This window comes from Theropithecus gelada, chromosome 5, assembly GCF_003255815.1.
Source record: "Theropithecus gelada isolate Dixy chromosome 5, Tgel_1.0, whole genome shotgun sequence".
NCBI classification, from domain to species: Eukaryota; Metazoa; Chordata; class Mammalia; order Primates; family Cercopithecidae; genus Theropithecus; species Theropithecus gelada.
In genome coordinates, this window is record NC_037672.1 from 25,731,645 (window position 1) to 25,750,612 (window position 18,968).

General features: G+C 40.5%; 1 protein-coding gene and 1 pseudogene across 3 annotated transcripts in view; one reads left to right on the forward strand and one right to left on the reverse strand.

Moving 5' to 3' along the window:
• Window positions 1-3,055: 3,055 nt before the first annotated feature.
• The window catches only part of STIM2 (stromal interaction molecule 2), a 164,626-nt gene continuing 148,713 nt past the window's right edge, over window positions 3,056-18,968 (forward strand). For all 3 annotated transcript variants that reach the window (XM_025386409.1, XM_025386407.1, XM_025386408.1), the window contains exon 1: window positions 3,056-3,742. In XM_025386409.1, coding sequence (XP_025242194.1) covers window positions 3,334-3,742 — 409 coding nt within the window. In that variant the 5' untranslated portion in view covers window positions 3,056-3,333. The remainder of the gene's footprint in view (window positions 3,743-18,968) is intronic.
• LOC112625193 lies at window positions 16,185-16,970 on the reverse strand (annotated as a pseudogene).

Below are 18,968 nucleotides of genomic sequence, written 5' to 3' on the forward strand. Positions count from 1 at the left end.
CCGGAACCCACGAGCCTGAGAACTCGCGCACCTGGGGGAAGCCGGCGGGAGGCAGCGGGCATGCGCAGGGCTGCGGTGGCGCAGGCGCCCTGCCGCGCTCGCCGGTCGGGAACCGGTTCTCCTAGTCGGAGCTGGCGGCGTGCTGTGGGCTGTGCGGGAGCGAGGGAAGAAGAGGGAGATAGGGAGCCCGACTCTTGGGAAGGGCAGGCTTGCCTCTGGGATGGGGAGGAGGCAGTGCAGGGATCCTGCTGTGTGTCTGTGCAGGGCGCGTCCCAGTAGTTTGGGATTTGCAAGAAGATGCAAACAACATTGGCATAGAAAGTGCGATGCGTTTATCCTAAGCCAAGAACACGCTTAGAATGCACGCCCAGAACCAGTTCTCCCCGAGGGATGGCAGCGCACCTGTGTGCCGGGCTCCGCGCAAGGGCTTTCCTTGTTCTTTTATTCTCCCGCCGCCGCTAACAACCTTGTGGGGCGGGCATGGTTGGATCCCCAATTTAAAAGTGGGGAAACTGAGGACAGATTAACCGGTCTGCACGTAACAAAGCTGAAAAGTGGTGGAATTGCTGTTTTTTTCAGGTTTGCCTGATTCTAGAGCTCAGTGCTGCCCATCAGGTGTTTGAAGTCATGATTTGGGGAAAATGGGACAGTGAAGACGTTCTGTTAAAAAAAAAAAAAAAAAAAAAGCATATCATGAGGTTTGGACATTGAGAGGTATAGGCTGGCTGTAGGAGTCGGGTAGGTGCCAAGGAAAAGGAACTCGGTAGATTTTGAATGGGATTTGGCGACAGGGAAGGAGAGAAAGCTTTCCGGTGGCGAGAACAAGGGGAAGGAAAGGGAAAACAAAAGCGTGGAGGTGGGAAAGGAAACATGGGGAGAAAGCGATTGCCTCATTTGGAGTCTTGTGTTTGTGTTTGGCTTGCAAATAGAAGCATCTATAATTCTAGGGTTGGGGGTTTCTTTCAAAGAAATGAATTTTCTCCTTTCTGTCCTTAGGGTTTATGCTATGATGCACAGTGACACGTACCTCTGTTTAGCAAGGTGCATTCCGGCTAGTCATTTAACAGCTGGAAACTTATATACCTGTGGCAAAGATGATCTGCGGTGGAGGGTTTATTCCTGGCCCCTGGCCTGCCTGACCTTGGTCTTTTTAGTGCTTGCCGGATCCTTAGTTCCTTTCTGGTTCCAGTAGTGAGAGGAATAAACACTTCTAACTCCAATCCAACACACTCTCAATGTCAACACCCTCACTATCTTTAAAAGAAGAAAAAAAATACGAAATCATCTTTGTTTAAAGAAGCCTGGCCCCTGTGATTTGTTAATTTGTTGTGTTTTTATACTGTTATTGCTATAACACAATTTGCACTACACCATTTAGCAACTGATTACTACCTTGTATTAGCCTCTAATTGTTTAATGGATGTAAATTTTATCTCCTTAAAAAGATTGTAAGATGCCTTAGTCATGGGACTGTGCTGTTTATCTCATAGCCCTGACTGCTGACTTAATTGCCTTTTTCAAGTGTTTCTCTTGCCTGGCATACTAGGTACTCAGTAAACATTTAATAAATGAAATGAGTCCTCCTGGAGAGCAGGAACAAGCTTGTTATTTATATTGTTCTGGTCCCCTAGCAGAATTATCTTCTCTGGTGGGCACTCAGCACTCTGATGTGACTTCATCGCTGTGCCTTTTATCAGGGGAAAGATAATCTCCTTGTTTTGCCCTATAAAGAATTGCCACCTGAACACTATGCCCACAAGAAGTCTGCTGAGAAATAATTGTTGATAGATTGACTTAGCCTCAAAGACATCCTGGATTCTTTTCTAAAGCGTGCATCTGCCCCTCTACAATAAACGGTATTTGTGGTTATCTTGGCCAGGCTGCCTAAAAAATACTTTAGGAGAATGTAATTTGAGTATCTTCTTGGCTTGAGAAAGCAAACAAACAAACCAATAAACAGAATCAAACCAACAGAACCCAATAGCAAAAGGATCTTCGTGTTTAATAACCCTATCTGCAAATTTTAAACAATTTTGTGCTCCGGGAGAGAGAATGCCTCCTTGTGTGTGAATTTCCAGAGCTTTTAATTTATAGTGACATTACATTCAACACTTCCTTTTAAATTTGAAGGGAGGTGGCCTTAAAAATATGCTAGCAACTGGTTTGGATGAGAAAGATTCCGGTTTTCTTTATCCAAACCAATTAGACCAGGTCTGAACAGGATTTACAACAGAGAGCAGACCTTGGGTGCCCAAGAACTTTGCTTCATTCCAGGTTGGCGAACACAAGTCAAGTCTGCACCATTGTTCTGTCAGCCGGTTCAGGATACGGCACAGAGTCGATGGGATGGGATGGGGGTGGGAAGGTGATGAGTTCACGTAAATATCTGTACCTAGGAGAGTCGGAAGCTAGAGTAAATTCTCTTAAATAGGCCCTTTCAGTGGCTGCTAAATCTGGCTCATTTCCCATGAATTAGCTGTGGGACACTGGGGACAACTTAGTTCAAATTTCTGGGCCTTCGTCTCCTCATTCGTAAAATGGGGATAACGATAATTTTGGAGTTATAGCATGTAAATGTACAAAGCAGTTAGAACAATGCCTGGTACACTCACACATAGCACGCGCTTTGTGAAATGTTTGGCAAGTAAATAAAGCGCTAACCTATGCTAACCGCGTCTAAATAGCCAGCCACTTGTAAGCCCCACCTATACTGAAATTACGGGGACGCTACCGTTTTCCGACTTCGAGATTTTCCTGACCCATGCAATTACTTTTGCTGCCCTCCACGAGGCTGTAACTCGCCCTCAGGATGTGGGACGTCTGGACTCTTCTCTCCGCCCCCTTGTAGCCCCCCACTCTCCCTCGCGGTGGTGCAGTGAATGAGGGAGGGGTACACGTCCTCCTTCTTCCCCGCCCCCTATCTTCGCGGCTCGCTAAAGCGTTAGTAACCGCCCCGCCGTACTACCGTTGGTCCGGGAACGCCTCCGGGGCGGGGCTGGGGTGCCGCGCACGCGCTGTACAGCCGCGCAGCGCCTGCGCCGTGGAGGGCCTGAGGGAGGCGGGGGATTGGTATGCGAGCGAATGTGCGAGGGGAGGGAGGCGTCCCGGCGGAGCGTGGTACTACGACCAGCGCCGGCCGGAGGGGGCGGGGGGATGCGCCGCGGCGGCGGCGGCGGTGGCGGCGGCGGCGGCGCGGGCGCTGGGGCTGGTGTTTGGCGGCGCCAGAGCAGCGGATCCCGGTCTCGCCGCAGCAGCAGCGCGGGTGTCGTGCACCGCCTGAAGACGCCGTACCTTTCTACCCCCCACTTTTTTTTTTTTAAATAACCGGAACCAATGAACGCAGCCGGGATCAGAGCTCCGGAGGCCGCCGGTGCCGACGGGACCAGGCTGGTGCCCGGCGGGATTCCGCGACTGAGGCGGCGGGGGCGGCCGGAGGAGTCGCCGGCGGCGGTGGCGGCGCTTCGAGGAGCGGGCGAGAGGCGTGCGGCCGGGGCGCAGCTGCGCTTTCACCCGGCGCCTCCTCGGCGCCCTCATCCCGCCTCGACTCCCGGCCCAGCCTGGGGCTGGCTGCGGCGGCGGCGCTGGGCTGCGTTGCTGGTGCTCGGGCTGCTGGTAGCCGGAGCGGCGGACGGATGCGAGCTTGTACCCCGGCACCTCCGCGGGCGGCGGGCGACAGGCTCTTCCACAACTGCCGCCTCTTCTCCCGCCGCGGCGGCCGGCGATAGCCCACAGCTCACGACAGGTGAGGGGCCGGGGGGCGGCGGGCGGGGCTCAGCCGGCCGCGGTGGGACCCCCCCATCCCGTGCAGAGGCCAGCATCTCCGCCGGACGTCCGCTATTCCACGACCTCGGCCGGGCGTGATGCGGAGCCCTGGCTGCTGTTCCGTCGCGGTTCCCTGCACTCCGGACATCTTCCCTTTTCACCCCAACACCCCACCCTCGCCGAGCCTCTCGACGGCACTGGTTCTCCTCCCTTCAGTCGGGCTCTCAGATCTTCCAAGCTGAGCAATGCGGTGGTTTCTCTTTCGTGCTGCAGAAGAGCCAACAGGGTCTGCAGGGGACTGGGCTGATTTTTTTTTTTTTTTTTGAAGCTGCTGGAAAAAAGTCAGCAGCAGCATTGCGGTATTGAGTCTGCCTCTGGTGCTGCCTTTGCAAAGGCAGCTAGCAGCGAGTCTCACCGGTTCAAAGCCCCACTGAGCACAGCGTCCCAGGGGAGGCTGCTAAAGACGATTCTTTGAGAGCCATAATACCTAGTGATATTAGTAGTTCCGTGTTTGTATGCAGAAATGCCTAAGTTTACTGTGCATGTTTTTGCGGGGTGGAAGGAGGCCGTTTTAAGTGATGGAAAGTGTTTGCTGGTGGGAGCATCACTGGGTGACAAAGGGTGCAGAAACCGCAGCAGGTAACCAGAAATTATACTTAAAATTTGCAAAGTGCAGCATACTCGGGGCTTGCAGCTGGCAACACAGTTCCGATAGACTGCACCAGCACCTTTTTTTTTTTTTTTTCTTTTTTGTAGAACGTTCTCGTAATTGAGAACTTGGAAACGTGCTTTGTAAGGTTAAGTGCAGAATTGTATCCTTTTTAAAGCCTTCCGGTGTTATGTACAACTGATGGGTTGTGGTTTAGGTAAAAGTTATGATATAAGGACCCTGAAATGATTTCTTTGGGAAAAGTAATGGAGCTAAAATAATGATTTTTTTTTTTGTATTTCACTTAGTTTTAAAGTAGATCTGTAGGTTTCCTACAATAATTGTAAGACTAAAAAGTTTAAAGAGGCACAAGATGACCCATGATTAATTTAACCAAAGTGATAGTCCAGCGGGCGTCTGGAAGTTACGAACAGCTTCTCTGACAAGTGCTCAGAAACTGTATTCTTTAAAGCCAAGCAGTTTCTCTGGGTTCTATGATAGGATATTTACTATTCTAGAGAGAAGAAGGATGTTGGTAAACTTTAAAGGTTTTAGAGGATGTAGAGTATAGAACATAATGATCAGCATGTTTAACTTTACCCTGAAGCATATCAAGCCCTATTAAATGGAACTTGATACATCAAACCTACCAATTGGGTAACTGGGATAAAGTGATTATAAAATAATCAGCATTAGGAGCATAATATAGTTTGAGTGAGAAGATAGGCCAGACAACTTTATGCTTGAATAGTATTTATTCTCCAAATAAAAATGTGGCAAGTAACATAATAGTGAAGAATAGTGATTATTAAGAAAGTTGATAAGACTATAATTTGGAGATTTAATGCCTCATGCAGGAAGGGAAGGAGCAGAAATATTTAGGTTTTGTAGAGGATGTAAGAGTGGTTCTGGGTTTCTCTAGTAGAAAAATTTGGTTAATACATAATTGGCTAATGCTCCGTCAAAAAGTAATTGGTAAAAAGGCAAGCAATTCAGAAAATTTAGTATTTACTGACTGCTAATATTTTATACTGTGTAGATCACATTAAGAAAATTGCTCAGATGAAATTTTATTTTAATAAGCTATTTACAATCCTTTTTAAGACTTAAATTTGTCTGTACTTATTTAAGGCATTGGGGGAAAAAGGTGATTCTTACTGGAAAAAAAATCCAGTGTATCACACAAAAGAGTGGTGCCACACAAAAGAGGGCTTTAAAATAAGTTTGCTAGAAGAATACCCTGGAATTATTTCTAATGTTCTTTTACTTTCCTTTCATCAGAATATTGATTTTTAACAAGTTAAACATTTCCACTTAAAGTTTAAATCATAAAACTACACAATATACAAATTAAATTGTTATTTTAATAAGTTTAGTAAATACAATCAATAGCACTCATATCTTGGTAAAGGTAAATTGAAAATCTGTGATGAAGTTAGAGAATATTGAAAATTTGTTTGAACTATATGGCCTCTATAGAGTTGTTTCCCATTCTTAAGATTGTATGACTAGTGCTTTCTTTTATGGTTCTATTTGTAAATGTTATGCAAAGCCTAGAACCTAATTTATTAGCATTAGTGTACACTTCAGGAAGTAAAACCATAGACTGAATTTACAAAAGACTGTGGTGTGGTGTCATATTCTAGGCAGTGTTAATGGATAGAGATGGAGTAGAGCATCAGTAATAAGAGAACTAAACCTCACGTGAATTTGGAAAATTGAAAATTTTTGAAAGCCTTCTGAGAGAAGAATTGGTGTCTTTTGGCTTCTGATTAAAGTTGTGATTTAGCAGTGAGTATTCTTAATAGCTCTGCAAAATGACAACCAAAATCACTTTTCTGTTTTCCTCTCGAGACTGGCATTTTTAATACTTACCTTTAGAGGCTCCATAAGAATTTGCCTTTTACTAATAAAATCTATGAAACTTTCTTTTTCACTGCAGTTTGCCTCTCAAGTGTTTTATTTTAGGGATTTAGTGTACTCTAAGAATAAATTGCCTTTAAATTATCTTGTGTTTATTTGCTCAAATAAACTATTATTGCTCAAAACTATACAAATCATCCAAATAAACAGACACGTTGTCATAATGAATACAGGTTTATATTTTCTTTTCCTTTTTAGATATTACCTTTTCAGAATTCATTGTACAAATGTTTTTGATGAGACGAAACCAATATTCATAACATTGTATGGTAAGGGTTTTAAATGACATATACAGCACTTATGTATTTAGAGCACTTACTTTGAAAGTGATTGAAATTTAAAGCAAGTTAGGGATAGGTGACTGAGAGCTTGGTGATTGTGTTCTAAAGCAGTACTTTAATAACTCAAAACAATACTTTTTTTTTTTTTTTTTTTTTTTTAATTCTTTGGCTAACAGATTTAGAGTTGATGAATTGATCCCGGTGGGGAGTGACCGATCTCATCCAGATAGGGTCCCTGAGAAATAGCTTATGAAAGCGAAACAGCAACAACAAAATGCCGAATAATTGAAATATTACATTATTTCTTATGGAATTAATTGTTTCAGAATTTTTAAAACAAATTTTAACTGAACATATTTGCCTCTATCCTTTTAAAGAAGGAATTAAAGTAACATTCTTTAGTGCCTATATGAAGGTTTTATCTTAACTGTAGTACCATTTCACTGATTTGGCATGTTATTAGAAATATACATATATAAAAACATGTCTCTTAGAAGTATTAAAATCTCAATTAAAGTTTAATACATTCTTAGTTCAACATATAATACCATTTAGAATGGCCACTTTACCCAGTGCTGTTAAACACCTCTGCATTGTGGAGCTTTCATTAATTTAGATGGAAATATCTCAAATTAGCATGATTGTCATTGGGAAAATGTTAAACGGAACTTTTAACGACATCAGTTGTATTCCTTATTTTTTTAAATTAGTAGTTGGTTTGCCTGTGGGATATATGTGTTGCTTTCAGTAATATTTTATGAATAACTTACACATGTTAGTGTTTCCATTGTGACCATAGACTCAAAGTAGATTCAGATGGCATGAGAAACCTTTGTTCCTCTTGTGATGTTGCTCTTCCTGAACTTCTAAAGCCATCGTTTGCTGTATCCTCTTTCTCTTTCCCTTTAGTATCATTACCAGTGCTTTTCTTCACCAGTCTTTAGTCATTGCTGTAGTTGTATTATTGTTGCTAACTACAGGATTAAAGAATCTGTTCATATCCATTTGATCTAGTCAATTCTGAACATTTAAGAATTGGTAGTAATCTAATTGGTCTGGAAACATTGTATCCCTTGGTACTCTTAAGAATACCATGGCAGAACTGGCCTCTGTTGGGAATCTCATAGCACAGGAAGAATTCAGAGGGCCAGTTGGAAAAGTGGATCCAAGATTTAGCTTCCTTTTATTCTAAAGGAGGACACAGGATGATTTAGCTTGCCAAAGGCTTGCTTTGTGGCTGGATACATGCTAGTATTTTCAGATTAATTTAGACTCTTTTTGCGTAATGATATCAAGGATTTTTGATAGTGGCCTAATCATTGATGATAATTGCGGTGTGAACACTTTCACAATGATTGTCGGAGATCTGCATTTATGTAATATGATAGTTAATGTATGTATTGGCTAAGCTAATAGTAAGACTAACTGCTAATAGTATGGATAGTAAGCCATTTTTTGACATTTACTGGAATTTGGACCTTACCTTGTTAAGATCTACCTAGGAATTTACTTCTGAATTGATGAGGTTTTATTAACTAAATAATTATTAAGCACAAGCAGAATAACATGAAAGATAAGTGGGAAAGAATTAAACAAAAGAGGAAGATGTAGGTCTGACTGTTTTGGACTCAGACTAGGTAATAATAGGCACATTGATTAAACTATTCCTATGTGTTAGTATTGTGCTAAGTGCGTTTTATATTATACATCACTGTTTTTGATTCTGAGACTAATCCTGTTAGATAGCTACTGTTTTTTTTCCTTCCAACTTTTCTTTTGGATTCATTTTTGATTCCAACTTTTATTTTAGATTCATGTGGCAGGTTCATTGCCTGGGTTTTTTGAATGATATTGAGATTTTAGTTACCAGTGATCCTGTCAGCCAGGTACTGAGCATGGTACTTAATAGTTTTTCAACCCTTAAGCCCTCCTCCTTACCTCCCCTACAAGTAGTCCTCAGTTTCTATTGTTGCTATCTTCATCTTCATGTAGTACATTAGGAAACATACTGGATGATCTTAAGTAACTTGCCCAAGCTCACATCTAGTAGGTAGCAGAGTTAGAGGTTGTCTAGGGTTTCTCTGATTCCAGCGCTTGGATTCTTAGCAGGTATGTTGTATGCGTCCTTATACAAACAATATGCGATGGATTGTGATTAGACCACAATGGGCTGCAAAGTGTAGGAGAAAGGAAGAGGCTGTTAGAGGACCTGGAGGAGGGCAGGATTTGAGCTGGACCTTGATGTATAGATAGGACTTCTTACGGAGATGAATGAAAAGGCTTTCTGGGAGGAGACATATCCAAGAATAGGGGGTAAATACTTTTCTTTAGAGTTAAGTATAAGGTATATGTAGAGTAGTGGGGAATGCAAGAAGAAAGAAGGTTGGGGCCAAATTATCAAGAGCTTTACAATTCCCTAGTGTATTCAGCATGTATCAAAATGTCAGCACATCTAAAACTGGGGTACTCATGTGTATACTGGGAAGAATGGGACACCCAGGACAAATACACATTTTCTTGGCATATGCATTTTATTAGATTATTTGAGAGCTATACAACTAAAGGTTTCTAAATATGCACGTTAGGGAAAATGTACATATATTTTAATTTTTGAGGTAAAGGCATTTTGAACTTTCAGAGTGTTTTGTTAATAAACTCTTGAAGTTACAAATCTATATCCTGTCATTAGGAGGTGAGAGGCATTGTGGTTTTTGAAGATGAGGGGGTGACATGTCCTTTGTGTTTGAGACAGCCAATTCTGGGTGGATGGCAATGAGGAGAAAACAGAGATAAGGATGCCAGTTAGGAAACTATTTAGAAGAAGAGGGCTTGAGAATTCTAATTATGTAGTGGCTATGAAAATGTTTAGATGAAATTTTGTAAAATCGACTATATTCTTAGCTTAGAAAGGAATCTGGCTATTTATATGAAGTGTAAGAAATAAAAATTATCTTTAGCATTAAACATACAGAGTTTATAGAATGATTTAAATCAGTATAAGCCCTTGATAAATCCAAGAAGAAACACACTGTTTGTGATAGAGAATCTTATTTCAAATGTGCCCATTTCTTAATATAAAGATTAGTTTTTAAAAAAAATGTGATTGGGTGTATGTGATGATTTACAAAGTTGTTTACAGAAAAACAGTTGCAGATGTCTTTGCCAATTGTTTGATAAGTAAAACCAAAAAACTTTTGATATCTGAAGATAATATATTTGCCATAAAATGCTTATATAAAGCTTTTAGAATTCCATGTGTAAAAAGGATAAGTGTTTCCAGATTGAACTAATGTTAGAAGTCAAGAGTCGAAGGCTCCCCAGACCCCTCAGCTGTGAATAACAATATTTCAGACTAGTGGCATATTACTTATTTCAATATTAACTTCTAAATTTCATTCCTGTGTGAATTTCAAGCTTAATCTACAGATGATGATTTCTATTGCCAAATCTAAATGGTTTGTTCTTTTCTTTATCCATCTAGATCTCTATATTAGTATATGTTGGATATTCAGTCTTTCTTGATGCTTTCTAATTCTACCTTCTGTAACTGTTTTCCTTGACTAGTTTCATTGTTGCTGATTTTAAGAGTGGTTCCCTCTTAAGTCGCTGTTCTCAGCCTCCTGTTCCCCTAGTCTAGCTGAACATTTCCTCCTCGGAGAACTTCATTACTAGGAAAGGTCTAAATTGGGGGTAGGGAACCCCAAGCCAGTGATTGATTTGATTTTTGGCTTTATTTCCTTTGGCCCTTGGTGTGATACAGCACAAGCATCATGGCTGCAGTCCCGAGACTAATTTCCTTTCTTCTGGGCCTTGTCAGCCATATCCTTTAAAGTGAAACAATTTCAGGATTAAGGCTAGGAGCATTTGCAGAATGTTTAATAATGTCTATTCAGTGTTTTCGTAAGATAGTGGTAACTCCCCTCCAGTACACACAGGCTGATTGGAGCCACAGAGCCTGGCAGGCGCAGTTTACTTGGACTAACATTCATCTCAGAGCCCAAGTACCTGTATCTGTCCGCGTGTTTCTTTTTGTGTATGAATGTTTTTATGTGTGCTTATGGATCTTGGCCACTGTGTAACTTTTTTTCCTCTAGTCATTTTCACTTTCTCTGCCTCTCTTTGATCTTCCTAAACTTGACATTATATGGAACTGAAACACCTCAAACACTTTTATTGAATGAAGTGCTGGGATTTTAATTAAAAAAAATGCTTGAAGTGAGTATCTCATTTATGTGATTACAGAATACTAAACAGCCTTATCATAAACAGCCTCATCAAAACCCCCTAGGGTAGTCAAAGTGATTTGTAGTTTCTTAAAATATTCTCAATAAGTAAAAAGTCTTTTTAAACCCTTGTTTGAAGTTTTTGTCTCCTACTCAGCACACTGTAAGTTGCACAGGCCCGTGTTTTCTATTACTGTCTTTTTTATTCTTTTTTAAAAAATCTGATGTTGGATAACTAGATAGTCTTAATCCCCCTTCTTTATTCCTATTGTCCAGCAATAAATCTCTAACCTTTTCATTAATGACGTATATGTAATTTTTGCTCTGTTTCCCCAATGCCTTGAACCATTGTTATGTTTAGCTCTTATTTCTGCTTTGCCACACATATTCAGACTCTGTTAATCCTCGCCGTTTCTTTCTTCTGGGTACCACATTAAGAAAGAAAAGCTAAACTGCAATTGTAGGTACCCCTGGCTGTTTTTGAATTGAATTTGCATACCCTCTGATGTTTATTCCATGTTTGTTTGGGGTCGTATGCTATAGCTCATGCCTGTAATCCCAGCACTTTTCGAGGCCAAGATGGGCAGATCACTTGAGCCCAGGAGTTCGAGACCAGTCTGGGCAACATGATGAAACCCCATCTCCTCAAAAAATACAAAAAAATTAGCTGGGCGTGGTGATGTGCCCCTGTATTCCTGGCTACTCAGGAGGCTGAAATGGGAGAATCAGGTACCTGAGCCTGGGGGAAGTTGAGTCTGCAACAAGCCTTGATCAGGCCACTGCACTCTGGCCTGGGCAGCGGAGTGAGACCCTCTCTTAAAAAAAAAAAAAAAAAAAAAAAAAGGAAAAAAAATGTGTGTTTGGTTCTAGGTCTGTTATATGGGTCCTAAACAGAACAATAGAAGGTTAAAGTGAGAAAGTCAATCATTGGTGAATATGTCTGTGTGTGCATAGAGTTTTAAACAATATTTAGTGATTGTTTTGTGCCAGCTATGGTATGAGTAACTGGAAATATAAAGATGCTGAAATTGACCATTTAAAAACATTTATTATTTATTTATTTTTAGAGATGTAGTCTCACTCTGTTGCCCAGGCTGGAGTGCAGTGACAGGATCATAGCTCACTGCAGCCTCAAACTCCTAGACTCAATCAGTCTCCCCGCCTCAGCCTCCCAGGCTGTGAGGCACCACAGATGGCTAATTAAAAAAAATTTTTTTTTTAATGTAAACCTGAAAATTGCCTGAGATTGGATTGCATAATCTAAAAATAGGAAAATGTATATAAATATTTTGGTTCTTAAAAGACCACTACTGTGGTAGCTTATCTAGTATCCTTGCTACATTTACTGAAAATACCTGTTAGAGATATCTGCACTGCTATGTTCTTTTCAGCATTTTTCACAATAGCCAAGATATGGAAACAACCTAAGCGTTCACCAATGAATGCATAAAGAAAATGTGATACATATGCACATGCACCATGAAATATTATTCAGCATTAAAAAAGAAGAAAATCCTGCCATTTGTGGCAACATGGATGAATGTGGAGGACATTATGCTTAGTGAAATAATGCAGACCATAGAAAGACAAATACTGCATGGAATCTGAAAATACCAAACTTACAGAAACAGGGTAGAATGGTGGTTACCAGGGGCTAGGGAAAGGGGTAAATGGACAGATGTTGAAACTTCAAGTACAAAGATTCAGTTATGCAACATAAATAAGTTTGGAGATCTAATGTACAACAATATGACTGTAGTTAATAGTGTCGTATACTGTACTTGAAATTTGTGAAGAGGGTAGACCTTAAGAGTTCTTAACATACCAAAAAAAAAAAAAAAGGTAAGAATGTGATGTGATGGATTATGTGAATTAGCTTCATTGTGGTGAATATTTCATACTGTATGCATATATCAGATCAAATTGTATATCTTAAATATATCTACTTTTTGTCATTATGCCTCACTGAAGTTATAACAAAATATAAGAATATTAATTGGAAGTATTAAAAAAAAGTCCCCCTTCCCCCTTCTTTGGAACAAAGTATAATTATAAATATAGTTTAAAAAATTTTAACTGGTATATAATAGATGTACATGTTTTCAGGTATCATTCCTTTTTCACTCTTTAGTATACTTTATTAAAAAACAAGCAAGCAAACACAAAATTTCAGTGAGTCCTATGTGCCAGATACCAGTGGGTGTTTGGAATTTCAAGATCAGTAAGATATTCACCCTACCTTGTAGTCTGCTAGAAGGCATATCCACTTAAAGGGTGATGATAGTTGTGATAAGGGTAAAAGGGCCTAAGGCTATGTGCTGTATTTTACTGAATTACAAAGATGGAGTTACTAATTTTGATGTGGAGATGCAGGTTGTTAGTGAATCCTTTTTTTTTTTTTCTTAAATATCCAGAGTAGAAGTGTCTGCCGAGAATGTATGAGTTTGTCAGATGGAGAAAGGCATGGTGGAAAACCAGAGGTGTGAAGCGAGGAAGCTGGGTGGGGAGTGACGATTATTATAGGCATTGACATTTGAGAATGCTAAATATGATTGTGAATTACCAAATACCCAGGATGACAGAGTCAATGCTGGGCCCTTTTGCAGTGCAGCATTATCCATATTTGCATGTGGGATTTAAATTTTTGCCAGGCATTTTGTGTGTTTTATCCAATTTAATCCTTAGAGAATCCCTGTGAGGTTATCTCCATGAGTTAGTACCTCTAACAGAAATTTAGGATTGCTCTCAAATAGTTTGTACTTTAAAAATCCCCCAGTGCCAAGGATCTTCATGTTAAGCATAAGGTATATATGGAGTTGAATCAGGAAATGAGGCTGGAGAAGGAGCAGATACAAACGTTGTGATTAATTTACATTCTAGATCTTTATTGTCCAATGGCCTTAGGAGTTCCTCCTTCATTTATTTTTGGTAAATAACAAAATTTTGCTATTAAATATTCCGAAATCTTGGAATACGACTCCTATAAAATATATCTGAGGCCCAGTAATTTGTCCTTTTTAAAATTAAACTTTGACTCGGTTTGTTCAGTTTGACTCGGCTTTTCGATAAATGCGTAATTGCTGTTTGTGCTTTGTTTTCATAAATACAAGGATGATGGAATGTAATTTTTAAGAAGCATAGCATCTTATATCTTGAACTTTTATCTGGCCCATAAGTTTGTTTTCACCTTTTTTTTTTTTTTGGTAGAGACAGAGTCTGGGTATGTTGCCCAGGGCTGATCTCAAATTCCTGGGCGTAGGCAATCCTCCCACCTCGCCCTGCAAAGTGCTTAGATTATGAGTATGAGCCACCATGCCTGGCCTGTTTCCACTTTTGTATAGTGTGATGAAGGGCATAGCCTCTAGACTAGAGCAGGATTTTCTTAGTTTGAATCCCAGTCTGACAGTGGTTTTGTAATTTTGGGTAGATGATTTAGTCTGTTAGCGCCTAAATTTCCTTATCTCTAAAATGGGCTGCAAAGAATAAATGAATAACTCTATGTATGCTTAGAATAGAGCCTGGCAAGGGTAAGTATTCAGGTATTATTGACTTACATTTTTCTTTTTATCTGTAGATAACAGAGGTAAGATAGTTGTAGAAATATGCTTTGATTTATTGAGTGTCATTAAGATATTTTATGTTGCATTTTAAAAAGTACGAAGACATAGTTTGAAGCAGTTAGTTGATCTAAATAACTGGACCACGAATGGTCCGAGATTAGTTAAAACTCTCTAGAAATATGAAGCTAAGTATAGACGGTGACATTGAGAAGCACCATGATATTAAAAAAAAATTAATTGTATCATAAGCCTGAGTGATTTTGTACCTTTATTTATATCATTTAAAGATTTAAAGCATTTTGCAGTTGAAATGTTAGACTTTAAAATCTTTAATTTATGAGTTTAAAGGTTTATTATAAAAAATTTAGAACATACTGAAAAGTAAATATAGAAAATACATCTACTTCAACAGCTAAAAATAACAAAGATGGGCCGGGCGCGGTGGCTCACGCCTGTAATCCCAGCACTTTGGGAGGCCGAGTCAAGTGGATCACGAGATCAGGAGATTTGAGACCATCCTGGCTAACACGGTGAAACCCCATCTCTACTAAAAATACAAAAAATTAGCCAGGCATGGTGGTGGGTGCCTGTAGTCCCAGCTACTTGGGAGGCTGAGGCAAGAGAATGTTGTGAACCCAGAAGGTGGAGTTTGCAGTGAGCCGAGATCACGCCACTGCACTCCAGCCTGGGTGACAGAGTGAGACTCCGTCTCAGAAATCAAAAACAAAAAACAAAGATAACATCAAAATTTTGTTTTTTGCAATCTTATAGATATGTATGCATATTGATATATTTAATAATAGGCTCATAGAGTGATTTTTTAAAAATGTGAAATTACTTAGTAAATATTTGAATGCCAAGTATATTACAGGCATGTGATAAGTATTGGGGATACAAAGATGAATGAGATTGAGGTTTTTGTTCCCATGGAGCTTGCATTTCAGTTGGGAAGATAGAAAATACAAATGCTATTTTGAGTTGTGAGAAATGCTATTAAGGAACAAAAGAGACATAAAATAGAAAATAATGTGGGGGCAGTTTTTAATTTAGGTAGGCTAGAGAAGGCTTCTAAGAAGGTCACATTTAAGGTGGCATCTTGAAGGACAATAAAGAGCCAAGTCTGAAGAACTGGGGAATAGCATTCCACAGGGACAGAGACTTTGAGGCAAGACAGAATTGGAATTATTTGAAGAAGTGAAAGAGTATCGTTTTGACCCAGCATCTTGAGGGAGGGGGAATGTCGGATGAGATCTGGCTATAGAAAAGGGAAGGACTGGATGGTACAGAGCCGCATAGACCTTATTACCTTATGTTTGAGTTTAATTCAGAGGGTAACAGGCCGGGTGTGGTGGCTCACACCTGTAATCCCAACACTTTGGTAGGCCGAGGCAGGCAGATCACCTGAAGTCAGGAGTTCAGCCCAGCCTGGCCAACATGGTGAAATCCCATTTCTACAAAAATACAACAATTAGCCAGGCATGATGCTGGGTGCCTGTAATCCCAGCTACTCAGGAGGCTGAGGCAGGAAACTTGCTTGAACCCTGGAGGTGGAGGTTACAGTGAGCTGAGATCATGCCATTGCACTCCACTTCAGCCTGGGTGACAGAGTGAGACTCCGTCTGGAAAAAAAAAAAAAAAATGTTCTTTCCATTCTCGTTGCTGCCATGTTAGTTCTGAACTAAATCATTTTGGCTAGATGTGGCCAGAGCAGGGGGACTCTGGGGCCCTTGTTAGGTCCTTGTTAGCAGTGGCCCAGGGTTACTAATGACTCTTTTGTCCAGGAAGCTCATGGGGAAGCACAGACATCCTTGGGTATGAAGTTTTGGTGATCAGACAGGGCTTGTTTCCTGCAGGGCACTTCCTCTGTCATCAGTGAGAGAGACGCTCATGTCACCACTCTCTTCTGCCATAATGGCTTCGTCCAGCTCTTGGGACAGCTTCTGGAGATGCTCTTCTGCCTCCACAGGCTTTAGGTCACTGTCAGACTCGCTGGGAGAGCAGAGGGGCTCTGTCAAGGAGTAAGGGCTCTGGAAGGCAGACTCCTGCCTCAACCGCCGTAGTGGGTGGGTACGTGAACCCATCTGGGCAGAGAGGCAGTGATGCTCCTTCTCCCAGAGGTCTGCGGCTGAGTGGGCAGGGGCGCCTCCAGACAGCTGGGTGCTTTTCTGGCCCAGGCTGTGAGTCGGGGATCCACTGCTCTTCTGTGCCCCTCTCTTCCTCCTCCTGGCCTTCACCTGAGTCTCCACTAGCCACTTGGTGTCAGGACTCTTGGATTCTCTGGTACTTGGCATCCAAGGCACTCTTAGCTGAGCGAGCTGCAGCCTGGAGGCTCTGCTGCCCTGGCTCTGGGGTTTCCAGGTGTTTCCAGGAGGGGTCTCCCCAGAGGTTGAGGTTGACGGCTGTCAGGGACCGCCTCCTTTGGAACTGTCTGCACAGGGAACCCAGGGCTGTGGCAGAGGTCTCCTGGATGGCTGGCCACAGGCTGCAGCTCCTTGCTGTCCTCAAGCTGCTCCTGGTGCTGGAGAGATCTCCAGCGCACAGAGGCCCCTACAGCCTGCCACCGAGAAGCCATCTGCCTGCCCAAGAGTCTTGTCTAACCATTAGGCCCCAGCACCCCCAACGTCCGCCTGACACTAAGTACTGTTAAGTACTTTTGGGAAGAACTGTGGCACATCTTTATTGGTGACTAGTAACTTCTAGTGGACAAATGTTATAGGATCAGCTTTCAGTTCTTCATTTACATAAACTGAGCAGTTATTAATATATTACTCATTTGTCTTAAGTTATGAACTCTCCTCTTTTAACGGATAATTTCATATTTTTTCGAGTTTAGGGAAATAAAAGAATGGATTATTTAAAATATTACAATTTTATTTATAGTCTCACAGATTTTAAGAACATTAAAAGGTGCTGGTTAATATGAAATTGGAAGTAGTAAAATCGATAAGTATTAGGCATAGACTGTGAGGTTATATTGTGCCACTTAGTTGTGGAGGATATTTATTCAATAAATGTTTGAATGTCTACTATTTGCTAGACAGCAGACACTTTTTAGATGCCGGAGAAGTAGGAGAAAACTAAACTAATGAAGTTGCTGCTGTCATAATTTTACTTTTAATGCTGTGGTCGTTTGTTGGCCAATTGTAGTTTTGCTATGTGCAGTATGTGGTCTTAGAATAAAATTGGCAGCTTCTTCATATTATGATTGCTACGCATTCCAGTACTCACTAGTTTGCAGATTCCTCTAATTGTAACTGAATGGCACATTGGTTTTATTTATTAATCTTTTAACTCATAATATCAGTTATACAAATCACAATGATAAATCTCTTTGAGTTTTATACAAAGCATATCCATATTCTTAACTTACAATCAAGTTTAACTTAGTGTAATAGACCTAGAATTAGAAGTCAGATCTATTAACTCCTAGTTTTGTGTTATTTTTGCCATATGCTGTATAGTATTTTTTATGAGATTTGTTTAAAAATCTCATAGAAATATGCACATATGCTGGTCCTCTGAATGTAACTAAACTTATATATGAATAATCTATGATGAGTTGTTTAAACGTGTTTATAACATTATCTGGTAACTTTTATAGTGTACTAAAAATTTAGTTTTACATTTTGAAGTCTTTAAGTTTGTTTTCAGGCAGGTGACTGGTAGTCATGATAGATTCATCGTAAGCCCTAAATACGTTAATAATTAGAATTATTTTTTTCTTCGTGTTCTAGATTAGTAAAAGAGTAAGAAGCTGGTATGAGTCTCAGGCCTCTAATTTATAATGTAACAACATGAGAACAGACTCTGTAGGAATGAAAAGATAATAAGTCTTTGTATTTAGTCAGTCTTCAAGATTTCTGGATAAATGGGAGCTGTTTTTAGTTAAATACAAATTCCCAAGCAAGACATGATATGTTTATAGACAATTCCTTTCTAATTAATTACGGGGATGTTCTTGAAAAATCTTATACAAGGAAAATTTCAAATTGAAAAACAGACCTTTGGGAAAAATAGGCTTCAGACAGTCCGTAGCCTCACAAAGGCCCTTATTAATATTTATATTTGCTAAAAGAAAGTACCATGGTAATCATTTGCATGTTCTGAATTAGTAATTCAGAAAAGTTAGTTTCCATTTATCATCCTTTTATTATTAGGAAGAGTTCAGTATTTCCTTCTGTAGCTTATGAGATGTTTGAAAACCCATGTTCGCTTGTAGTAGATAGTAGGTACACAAAGGAGCATATTAGCGGCTCAGTGTCCAATCCATTGAAAAGCTAGATGTCTTGTTTTTGTTACTTGGAATTGTTGATTCACGTGTCTTAGGAGTCCACACAGTCTCAGAAATGTTGATTGATTTGGATGAATCAAATGGAAAAGGTTTGGGGTAAACTTATTTAAGAAGTCTTTTAATTTCTCCGCCACTATGGATGAAACCACTTCAGTAACAGGGTATTGGTAAAATTAGAATTCTTCCTCTAGAGGCTTTATGTTAAGACATGAGGATGTTGGACAGTCTCCCCTGGCTCTGTTCCCACCACATAGGTAGGTCTTTGGATTGTAGCACTTT